This window comes from Chironomus tepperi, unplaced genomic scaffold (assembly GCF_022539635.2).
Source record: "Chironomus tepperi strain 1889 unplaced genomic scaffold, CSIRO-AGI_Ctep_v1 contig_337, whole genome shotgun sequence".
Taxonomy (NCBI): Eukaryota; Metazoa; Arthropoda; class Insecta; order Diptera; family Chironomidae; genus Chironomus; species Chironomus tepperi.
In genome coordinates, this window is record NW_027226459.1 from 2195337 (window position 1) to 2208361 (window position 13025).

Sequence of the window (13025 nt, forward strand, 5' to 3'; positions counted from 1 at the left end):
ATTTAACGGTCAAAAAGATTTCAAATTAACAAAATTTAAGTTTTTTGCATGTTTTAAGAATCCAACAGTTGAGAATTTAAGTGAGGTTAAGTAAAGTCAAGGTTCGAATCCTACAAAAATCCAGACAGACCAAACATTGACTCAGTACTTTGACGAAACAAGCCCCTGTGACATTCCATACACCTGAACACACAGACAAATTACAATTTCAAACCATCCCGCTTTATTCCCAAAACAAGAGTCGCGCCAAAAAAGGAAGTAGAAGAGGGAATTTGATAATTTATGTGATCTCCTTCATCGAAAAAAAAAAACTTTCCCATAAACGCCCGTTGCCAGCGTAGATGGCGGGGGTAGAAAAAAAAATTAATTTACATTTTTTATTTGCAAGTCCTTTACAGCACAACCAACAGTTCTCCCAGAATAAATGACAGTTTGAAGTTAGTAAAAGGAAATAGTCAGTGGACGTTAAACGACAAATATTAAAAGCTGTGCCTTAACATTTTGATTAATTTTGATTTAAAGCGCATAATCTCATTTATTTTCATCTCTAAATAAGTCTCATTTACGGACGAAGTCATTTACATTAAATATTTTTTTTTAATCTTTCAGCAATTGCATTCCGGCACACTTTGTGTATCTCGGTGAGGAATATCCATGCGGCAATGTTATAAATAGAAGTGAAGGAAAGTGAAAAAGATAATATGAGGTGAGTTCTGTGGTTACGTCTAAGTTGGAGGAGGGTTTGGATGGGCATCTAGAGAGGAGTAGGTCTTTATGTCGGGATCTGGGGTAGAGGGTCTATATGTCGGGGTCTGGAGGTGTTTCCATGTCGTGAGTATTGTGTGAATTCAAATCATATTGACAACATTCTCTATATAATGGATTTATAGATTGCTTCTGGTGGGAATCGAACCTTCGTCCTCACAAACGAGACAGTCTCAGATTCTTATCTGTTACCTATCCTCTCGGCCACAGAGGTCTTACACTCATCCTGGTAGAATAACCTACAAATAGCTCGATACCCGAGATTTTGTATTACTCTGAGACTTCATAGATAGTTTGGCATCTGGTGAGAATCGAACCAACGTCCTCACAAGAGAGATCGTTTTAGATTTCCTACCTGTAGTCTATCCACTCGATCACAGAGACCTAACCATTAGTATGGCAGATTCATCTACATATAGCTCAAAACCCGACAATCTAGTCTCCTCATCAACATGCATGCAGACACAAGGGTAGTCTGACTAATAACCTTAATGTACATCATAAATGAAACATCCCATAACTGACGACCGCATTAAAAAAGTTTTCATTTATTTAAGAATTTTTCATTCTAATTAAATCATTTTGCGTTGTTTACATTATTACAGTAAGCGTGGAAGCAACGACCGACAAGTGTGATGAGTAAATTGAAGTCGAGTAAAATAAATTGAAAAAAGGGGGAAAAAAATTTATTTTTTTTAATGAAAATAAAATCACTGTGGATGAAGGAATGCGAGAGAAGCTTGTGAATTTCGAAAGGGAAAAGACAAAACATTATGAATGAAGAATTTATATAAAATAATCTTTATCATGTCTCTGTTCTGTTTTAACTTTCGCTTTCGCTATTCTTTCTCTCTCTCTCTCTGTTTCTCATCTTAACAACAACCATCGCTATGCAAACTTTTTTATGCTCCAGAGAATTCTCAAGGCGTATAAAAATTCTCTCAGTTGTAAAAAATTACTAAATTAAATATTCAGATCGTATTAAATTTCAGTTCTGCTATTCTCATATTGCTTGTGTGTATTTATACATGTGACGACATAGGCTGGTCCTCTCAATACATACGTCAAAGATAGACTAGGGGGATGTAATTAGGGTGAATTGGGGGAGAATTGGGTGGAGTTAAGTGAAGGTTGGATGACAAGCCATGCTGGGGTATATTAATGAGGGTGAGGGGGTGTTGTATTGATTTTAGAATGAGCTCCTATCTTCCCAACCTCCTTCTTTTTGGAATCAATTCTTCAAGTTGCCAAACTGTCTACAATGATAGAGCTCAACAGATTTCATTATATGTGCCTAACTCCTTGTTTCACCGCTCTTGATTGGGCTAAATTCACTAAAAAAGAGGCGCTCTAGTGCTCCATAAGCAACATAGCGTTCGTAGAACAGTAATGTGAGCATGCCAATTAAATGTGAAAATCAGAGACTTTGTAAAAGCTTTGTGATGTATTCAGCAGCATTAGAGGCAGATAGGAGCCTTTTTGCAACAACCTAGAGTCCACGTCAGAGCATGGTACCAGTAAGTAAATAAGTAACCACAATTTGTGTGCTGGGAATCACTTAAACCGATTTAAAATGGCTAGAACAACAAAAAAGCCACCAAATCTGACTATATTTTCCCTGGAATCGAACCCAGGTTATTAGAATAGAATCCGGGTCATTAGGATCAGTTGGCCATCACTTTAGCAACTACGCTACTGCTGCCTTCACCTAACTAGGCTGTTGGAATTGAACCCGGAACGTTAGAATCGGTTCGACGTCACTCTAACCTCTACGCCACTGCTGGTTATTAATTATGCATCTGCATCTAGTGATTTGTAGAGTTTAATCAACAAAAAATGAAAAATTCCTTCAATTCTCGAAGGTATTTCCATACAAAAAACTCCAACTCCAACTCCCACCCCCAACACCCCCTCCATATGCCTCTGAATCAGGGAGACACAGTGAGTGAGTGAGATGTACGTATTTAAGTATGCGGAAAAAATAAGATGATTAATGAGATTATTATTATTTTAATAATCCACTTCAGAGAACTTTACCAGAAGCGAAAATGGAAAAATATGGAGAAAAAATTGCATTAAAATAATAAAAAATAAATTTTTTTTGCTTTAAAATTTTCATTTTCCAACTCCAACAAAAAATAAATAAATGACTCTAAAAATGGTTTGTGTTCTTGCATAATCCCTTATAATAAATGGTACATTTAAAATGAAATAAAGTTGTAAACTCCAGCCACAATTTATTACACAAAAACTAATGCCGACTGTAACCTTGGTTGAATTATGTCAGATTTTGCATTTTTTTTTTTTTGCGGATGATTCTCGCAAAACATAAACTTCAGAAGTTTGTCATTCAATTTTAATGAAATAATGTCAGTCATCCGAGAGTTATGCTCTTTGTGGAACAGGATTTCTGTAATCTGTCACGAAGTGAGTTAACAAAAGATTATCGGGGTTCATTTTGGGTGCTTTTGACTTAGATAATTGTGCAATACAAGGCTCAGTCTACAAGCATGAGGAACACAACCAAAGAAGGCTCCATCATGGGCCATTTAAAGCTCTGTCACAAGGTATTTAAGGCTCTGTCACGGGGCATTTAAGGCTCTGTCACGGGGTATTTAAGGCTCTGTCTCGGGGTATTTAAGGCTCCGCCTCGCGGTATTTAAGGCTCCGCCACGGAGTATTTAAAGCGTCGTCACGGGGAACCCAATACCAAAAATCTATCTTTATTCACCATTTACCTTACAAAATCCTGACAAAACCCATCACAAGGAACATCCATTCCAAACATTCAAACTATTACATAAAAAAATATCACATTAAATTACCTTCTTCCATTCATGGACATGTAGCCATCGTCTTCTGATTGATGGCCTTGCGATGGACTCTCAGGCTCAGCATTTGCTTGTATACTGTCTTGCTCTTCAAATTCAGACAAGACTTTATCGAGCAATTCCAAAGACTTTTCCACTTCATCTGTTCCAGTCCTGTAAATATAAATTAGAAATAAATGAACAAAAATTAGTTAAATATTGGAGTCATTGAAAATAATTGTATTGAGTGATTAATTATTCAAATTACTTTCTTAAACATGTCTTAAGACGAGTGAGATGGAAAGATGGAGATAGTTGATCGAAAAAGTCAATTAAATTTCACAGCAAATTTTTTGTTATTTTAACTAAATGCGGAAAAATTTTAAATGGAGGCGTTTTGTGTCGGAATTGGAATGAGGATTTCTCAAGTAGCAGAGCATCGTAAATGGAGATGGAAATTTTTTTACACTTCAGTGTTTCCAGCAATTGTTTTAAGAGCGCTTCAAGCTTGTCTCTCATGTCGAAATAAATCTAAAGCGCTTACATCTATTTAACATCTTACTATCTTCTAGCATGTGCTTAAGACATAAAAACTACTTTTTTTTTGGTGTAAGAAATGACATCTATATAGTATTGTTATAACTTTGTTTTAACATGTATGTGGATGGGGAGTGTACATTTATTACGTGACGCATTAAATTGAGGTTTTGACCCCTCCAATATACACCTTGCACCATTTAGGTCTACAGTTTATAGATGGATCCGAACTATTTGCTAACTTCAGACATTGCAAAACACGAGTACGTCATAAGACTTGACTTAACCTGCAATGTACCCAGTTAGAATGCTTGTACGTATGATTTCAAAAAGAAAAGCATCAAGATACTAGTATAACATTGCATATCTAGCTGTGGAATCACATTATGTCCCAAAAACCTCTCAAATGCCCCCAACCCACGAACCAAGAGTATTCATAACTAGAACGGAGAAATGGAAATAGAGTTTCAAAAACCAGACATGACTTGAGAATCGAACCCAGGACCTTTGACGTGTAAGGCCAACGCTCTCCCATTTAAACCACTGCTCTCATTATGGTAGGTGACCCACTGATGCGTTACACACTATTTAAACATCCCCATATAGTTAAATTTCATGTAAATACAGTTTTAAACTGATATACTTAACACAAATGCAGTGTTACGTGAAGGGCAAAATTGTTAATTCAAGAGCACACCTTCATCAATCCATGTCAGAAACGTGCAAAATGTCTACCAATTATTTTTATTTTTTGCTCTGAAAAACTTGCACTTTACTTTTGTAAGAAAAATGTTTATTAATGCACACATATATCATATCCAATTTAATTTCATGATCGATTTATAATGAAGGATTTTTTTGTAATTAATTATCGAGAGCATTTTTTTCCAATAATTTGATTTGCCTTTTTCGTGCAATTAATTACTGCGGTTAGCGATGGACAACGTTGATGAACTCTTTGGAATGGTTGGTTGACTAGTTGGGAATTTTTTGGGAAGTAAATTGAGGTTTAAATTTGTAAATTTTACGACAAACTTTGAAAAATTAGCAAAAAACTTTGAAATTTGGAACAAAATTGACAACAAAGCTTACTTTGATCAAAGAAATTAAATTTCGAAATTTCGAACATGAGTTCGAAATTCTTTTGTTTATATTCTCACTTGGATGATTTGTTGTTCAATTTTGAACTAATTTCAAGTTTGTTGCTGCATTTTTCAATTGAAAACTATTAAATAGAAGTGAGCAAAGCTATTAACATAAAAATTCCTTTACAAATCATCATAAATAGTTCAAAAATTCCAAATTATTGTTTTCATTGTTTTCGAAAGTGTGAAGATTTTTGTAAATTAAATCATAAATGAGTTTCGAAATGACTAAAATGTTTTTAAATGAAGCTACAAAGTTTAATTGAAGTAATCTATCCACTCAATAGTCGCCCAATCCACATCATTATTCCAACTCATTATAAAAACCATTTCTGACACCTTATTATCGGTTTTATAATATTTATTACATATAATGTCCCAAAAAGATCACGTGAGCTACAAATTGTCACTTCAGCGCTGTAAAAAGAAATATATTAATGCCTGAATTAACCTTGATTCATCCATATTTAGCTTTACATGATTTATCATGAATTTTGAGTTAATATAGCTCTAAATCTGTGGTGGGCAACCTATGTGTCTCGAAAATGCAACAAACCGTACGCCCTGTGCGGTTTCAGTCAAGATGAATCACCAATGTGTCCCACGAAGATAAAAGGTTGCCCACAACTGCTCTAAATGGTTGATGTCGACTAAAATATTGAAATCTATTGAACAAGACTGCTTAGATAGCAAAAACATAGTCAAACTAAGCGGATGCATTGCCTTAAAATCCCAATAACTACATTGTGTGTATTCTCTACAGTTTATCGATGTGTTGATAAGGAAATGAATAAATAATGACATCGCTTATGCAATGACATTCAAAAATTTGATTTTAAAATTAATAGAAAAATAAATTATTCGTCCATTAAATTTTAATTATCGGGGTAAACGAGAAGTAGAACTAAATGGATATAGAAAAATAATGCATAGTAATAAGTCGAGTAAATAAACAATCCCCCAATCCCTTTACAATTTTTTTTTTTGTGGAAACCACTAAACCGTTGCAATTGCCGTTGCATGTATTTTTCTGATTCATTTCCGCTTCGATGCCTCATATGCAGTCCATGTACATGTGTAGACGAATGCATTTTTTTATTTCAGATATATTCTGATATCACGGAAGAAAGAGAAGGAATTAATTTTTTATTATAAATATATATGCATACTTTTAGAATTTATGCAAGTATATTCGGGGTGTAGTCATTGCCTTCATTGCCTCAGAATAAATTATTTAAATAAACACACGAAATCTTGCTCTTTAAAAAGTAGAGAAAAAAAAATAAGCAAACTGTAATGCAAAAAGCAAATGTTTTCTTATGTAATATTATTGTTTCTACATAGTTTTTAAGTACAACAAATAAAATAACATCTCAGACAGATAGGTGGCTACAGAGTTGGGATTTTGGAGTATTGAGACATTTTCAGGCAAATCTATCAGTGGGATAGTAAGGTCTCTGTGGTCGAGTCTGCTAGACAACATACTGGATATCTGTACATGAGTTCGAATCCTATCAATGATCGATCTTCTCAATCCATTTAATAGTATGTAATGTCAAGTTGTTTAGCAATTCGAGGTGGCTCGGTGGCGGAATGGTTTTGTACTTCGGATCTAATTATTCTGATACTAACCAAGCGGTCATGGGTTCGAGACTCGGAAGGAGAAACTTATTTTTCTTCAAAACGCGGCTTACAACCCTCTTAGGCTAAAGACAATAATAGTGTTTTTAGCTTGGAGGAGAGACACAAACTTGCTATACTGCCCTTGGCTGGAATCTACGAGCGAAAAGGCGTCTCGATCCTCCAAGATCAATATGGCGTAGGACGGCAATGAAGTAATGCCAGTTAGATGTCAAAACTGAGACTTTGTACAAACTTTTGTGATTCGACCAGTAATAGAGTCAGATAGAAGGTCTTTTGTAGTAACCTAGTCTCAAGTCGGAGCATGGTAGTTCCAGTAAATAAGTAAGTAATAAGCAGACATTAGCTTCATCAAAGGAGTGGTTCCAGATCCCTACTATAAATTGTAGGACTACTGAATGCAGTGAGTGCACCCTCACTCAATAAATAATCATTTGCCGCGAAACCCCTTAGAGCAGCTTTGGATTCCAAATTTGGCTTGGCATAAAGTTCTAAACTAGCAATTCATCCATCCCTCAAACCAATCCTAACGTACACCTCTGTCCGACAATGACGTCACACATAGTTTTTATCTATGATGTAGCATAAAAAAAAGCCTTAAAAATGCAACTAAAAAGCATATGGAAAACAGCAAAAAAAAAGAGTGTAAAAATCTCATTTGGCAAACAATAAACAGCTTAAAACTTTTTTTTTTGCTTGCTCTTTCGCTTTACAAAACGTAAAAAAAACCAACTCAACTCCCTTGTGTGAAATTCCTCTATTATGAGTCTCATTCATGTAGGAGAAGGTATTTTTATGGCACAATGTAAGTGCCACATTACTATCGTATGTTGCAGTTTTTTTTTTGTATGAATGTTGTGAAGTTGAAAAAGTTCATGCATGATTCATATAATCGAGGAATATACTGTGCTTAAGGAAAAGGTGAAATAAGACATAGACGACTGAGAAAGAGAAGGAAAAAAAAACTTGATATTTCCCATAAATGCATAAATGGATCTGTTAAAGTAGAATGAACAATACTGCTGATGTTTACAGAATATTTTCCCACCATTAAATCTACGTTTTTAGCTGCAATCTTTGTGTGCAAGTGGTGAGCAACCTGGGTGTCGTGGTAAACTATTTGGAAATGCAACAAATCGTATTTCTTGCGCTATGTCGGTCAAAGCTCACCACCAAGGTATGACACGGTGAAAAGCCAAGAATCTATGGCCTTATGTGGTTTTGGTCGAGGCTCACCATCAAGGAAAACCACGGTAAAATGCCAACACTAAGCCATGTGCGGTTTCGGCTAAGGCTTAAAACCAAGATGTACTTATTTACTACACTGGCCGTACAGATCAACTATGCTCTATGCATTCACTTTTTCTATATTGTTTGCGTCGTATTGTCGTCAAAACTGAGAAAACTTAAAATGCACATATAATTGAATGAATATGCAATTACGTATGCACTAATTTGTTATGAAGGAGAATTCAATTATGCGTTAAATGCGATTATAGCTGTGTGTTGTGAAGGTGGCAAATATATTTATGGCGTCATAATTGATTATCTAAATGCCTTTTTACTTTTACTCTCATCGTTATGCCCTCATTCTCATCATGCCTTTTTTTATGTTGCAAAAAGAAACATATTAACATTTCACAAGTAGGCACCATACATGTACATATATATATGCGTGCTCATGTATGTTCGAATGAACATGCTCATGTATTTTCATACTAAAGTATCCACTTATGTCGCTCATTAAAATTGAAATGGAGCCACTTTACAAATCACTTCTTGAACTCTTGAAAAACCTTTTTTTTTCTTTCTTTTATTTCAATTCAATTTATTCCATATAACTTGTATTCAAGGATGAGATTATAAATTACGTCTATTAAAAAATGTTAAGTTTATTGAGATTCTTCTACTTCTGGTATGAAGTATTCAAAGATTTATATCAGATAACTTAAGAAGGATGACATCTTTAGTATTAGATATAGTGAGTGGAATGACAAGAGTCCTGAGAATATTTTAAGAGATTTTTCAGGCATAGATTAAGTTATTGATGTGATAAAATTCAGTATTCGGTAAAATGACATGCTGAATAGTTCTGAATGGCATAATTCAGGGAATTGATCTGAAATCCGTCACTAGGGTGACTTGACTCTGACTTAGTGATTAGACTTGTCTCTGACTTAGATTCGGCTAAAAGTTGGCTTAATGCAGAAGTCACTACTTATTACTTCCTTGGCTGTGGAGCACGAGGGCCCATTGCTGCGCGTATTGAATGTCTCAAGACAGCTATATCCTTTGAAACCTTCTGAAAGTTCGGGATATTAAGGCAGAAGTCACGTCGGCCTAAAAACCCAAATCCGGCACCCAATAAGAGTCACACCAGCCTGGAGTCGGGTTCGAATTCTGGAAAAGTCTTGTCAAATTTGTAATTTTCCATATTCTAGTCATATTGTTTCCTCAGAAGAATCAGAGTTTTAAAAAGGACAATATCCTGGTGCCTGGCTGGCATAAGACAATATTTTCGCGAATATGACTCAATGTCAGAATCAAACTTGTCTACAGACACTCTATATCGTCTATTCTATGTCGAGTGCCTTTCAGAATTTGTAAATTTAGAGGAAATCCTCAAAAATGGCGAAAAAGTAATAAAATTTTAGAATATTTCACTGAAGGACATCCGAAAATTCCCCAAATAATTCCCCAGCATCCCTACATTAAATAGCCATCATTCCCGAACGACCCCTAATGTAATGCTTCTAACTAACATACATATACACCGCTGTGCTTTAAAATTAAAGAAACATACTTTTTGACTTTTTTTTATATTCCATTCCTTTTCTTTTCCTACGTCTCTCTCCCTTTTTTTATCACAAGTGCCTCCTGCCTGTATACACTCAACATTTCTGTTTTTGTTTTATAAGCGCATTTTTGAGAGTTGAGTAAAATCGATTTTTACACATGTACATAATGAAAAAAAAAGGGAGCAATGAATTTTTAGCAGAGATACCGGCAGAGATTTTTATTTTTTTTTTGTGCGGGAGAATTTTTCCATGTTTATTATGTTTTTCGGCAGCAGCAGCAGCAGCAAAAAAAGGAAGAAGAAAGTACACACAGAAGCAATAAAATGCAGACATGAGAGAGAAAAAGAGAGAAAGTTTTTGATTTTCGAAAAATTTAATTCCTTTCCGTACATGCTGACATTGCGCAAGTCTACAAATTTCTGTGTGCTGTTTTACTTCTATTATACTTTTTTTTTTGCTGCCTTTCAATGTTAATGCTGTAGTAAAAAGAATTCACTTTTTTTTTGTGTGTTGAATATTCCAAACAGATTTTCGGTCTCTTATCTTTTAGGATGAAATGTTCTTCAAGCATTTTTACCAGAATTTCCTATTCAGACATACCATTACGTATGCTGTATTTAGAGTCACACATAAAGTTGACTATATAGACTTTTGTTCCGTTCCATTCAATATCCAAGTCAACAATAATGAAGCAAAAAGATAAACTTTTCAGCCTCAGAAAGAACTAACGAAAGGGTTCCCGACAATCATAAGACTGTTCATTTTACAAGGGGAATCAATGTCAGCTCCTGTACCAAAAATTCCGGACTGTAATTAATAAACATTTTGAATAAAGAAAACTGTTGTCAAAACCTCAACTATGCTGGATACCTTTTCAGTCTATAATTAATACCTCAAATGTAAGATGATGAAAATATTGGGGGTGGGGTAAGGGAGGTAAATCCTGAAGGAAGATGTACTAGGAGACTCTTGCTCGTTTGGTAATGTCGTGGAACAATGTTCAAGTCCTGGTCATATCGACAATGCTGTATAATGGATTGGGACAGCGATATCTTGTAGGAATCGAACCCACGTCCTTACTAAAGAGTCATACAAATATCCAGTCTATTACCTAACCACTCGGCAATAGAGGCCTGACTCTCACACTGGCAGATTCGCTTATATATGGCTCGATACTCTCCCAGATTCAACTCAACACATACACCACATCGTTAAAAATATAATTGCTGATTAAATGTCAAAAGCAGAAATTTCTTGGAATTAGGGATATATTTAGAAATGAAGGAGCTGTAACTGAAAATATAAGACTCATCATATGATATAATCTGCGAATTTCTTTGACAGGCTCTTGCATGTGATGAGCATACTCAAGAGCTAGGGACGTAAGCAGTCCCTTCCATCCCTCTTAATACACCCCTGTCATGAGCTGATGTTGGGGGAGTTGGAAATTTGTTGGAGTCTATGTCTCGAAGTAAGTAAGATCTCGAAGTAAGTCAGCTCGTATTTTGTATGAAATAGTCGATTCCAATAGCCTCAACTCCATATAAAATCCAATTCGACTTCAAGCTATACTATAAACTCTACCTTTGACTAAACCACAATTTAGTCATTATCACTTACTTTAAGTCATAAAGTAAACTATTTAGGTCATCAATAGTTCAAAAACCTCAAAACAAACCGCAATGACTACATAGTAACAAACACAAAAAGCCCATAAAAAAGTTACACAACATGTAAGTAGCATCACGTGTGACAAAACAGACAAACAAATAAAGGAAACTATAAGCCATCAAACCATAATTGTTGTTACAGGAAATTAGAATGATAGAAAGAGTCTTGAAAACGAGCAATTTCCATATTACGTAAAATATACATGTTTACTATAGAAATTCAAAAACTAATTAGCATATTTAAGGAATGTCATATAATGTGTTTTTTTATTCTGAGGAGAGTAAGAAGAAGGCAGAGAAACACATTGGTAAGTGGATATAAAGAAATATTTGGCTTCATATCCTTCATAGCAATGAATATATATAAAAAAAGGAATATGCGGCATATAAGCACAATAATAAAAAACAGAGAGAGAGTGAGAGACATGACTTTAATACCACATGAATTGGCAATGAAGGCAATTGCTGTTGACAATGATAAGAGAAGTGCAAAGAGACGCAGAGAGGATGACAAAAACTTTGAGAGAAATGAGGGGGGCCTGTAAATACTCTTCCGCATAATAAGAATAAATTGAAGATAATGCTAATCAAATCGCTTCCTACATTTAAGGTTCTCCCTCGTACTCATATAAAAAATAAAGTATAAATTGAAACATGCTATATAGATTGCACATGAAATTTCAATCATGGTTGGAAAATTGAAGGATTTTGTCAATGTTTTTTTGGAAGTAATGTGGATTTAATTGGCTGAGGATCCCGAATCTATCCAAAATCCAGCTCTATGTGGCACTATTGTGGCACCACAATGACACTATGACATTATAAAGACACTGTGCCATATGACACTGACTAGTCATTAATATTGAAATATGAAAAGAACCCAGGCCTGCGTGACTCTAACATGATGCCCACAATTCGAATCCGGTCCTAGAGGCTGTAAGATCATAACAGGCAACAGACAACAGACAACAGTGATGATCTCCCATAACTAGTACCATCTTGAATAGCACAAACCGGTTAATCGATCAAAAATAACCCGGCTAGAGACGAGGAAAGCCGAAGTCAGACTCCGATGCTAATCACATATCAAACGCATCAGAGCCGAGCCCTGAGTTGGAATATCCTGGAAGGTGACAGCTCTACAATCAGGATAGAATCGTAAAGTTTACAGTTTATTCTGCAACTTTCCATCTTCGAAGCCAACATGGACAAAGAAAGCAACAGAATCTCAAGCCAATTACCGTCGTGACTGACATGATGCCGCAATCAGTTTAGAGTCTGGCACCATTCTATAGTCTCGCTGGTCTAGTGCCAAATTTTGTATCAATTAACCAACTACTGCTATTCGAGCATCATTTAAACTCTGAATTGCTCTTTCGAAAGAGCATTCACATGATACATGTAAAATAACAACAAGAAAGCAGACATCGTCTCAATATTCTGTACTTGCTTCTTTGCAGTCTTATCATTATTATTTCTTATTCACATACTAATAATAGCGATAAGCGTGCTTAACAAAATTATGACATAAAATTTGATTTTCATTATTCTTTCTCCTCATTTTCTTCATCTATCTTCATTTTCCTATCCTTTTTGGTAAGCACGCACAGACACAGGCACAATAATGTTCTCTCTCTCTCTCAATACATGTCGTAATGA

At 35.2% G+C, this 13025-nt stretch overlaps 1 protein-coding gene across 8 annotated transcripts in view; it reads right to left on the minus strand.

The window, feature by feature from the left end:
- LOC139093698 (uncharacterized) overlaps nucleotides 1-13025 on the minus strand; it is a 118469-nt gene that overhangs the window by 78353 nt on the left and 27091 nt on the right. For all 8 annotated transcript variants that reach the window (XR_011544727.1, XR_011544726.1, XR_011544725.1 and 5 more), the window contains one exon: nucleotides 3591-3749. Coding sequence is in view for 5 of the 8 variants with exons in the window: in XM_070644504.1 (XP_070500605.1) it covers nucleotides 3591-3749 (159 nt within the window). In the remaining 3 variants the exon portion in view is untranslated. The remainder of the gene's footprint in view (nucleotides 1-3590; nucleotides 3750-13025) is intronic.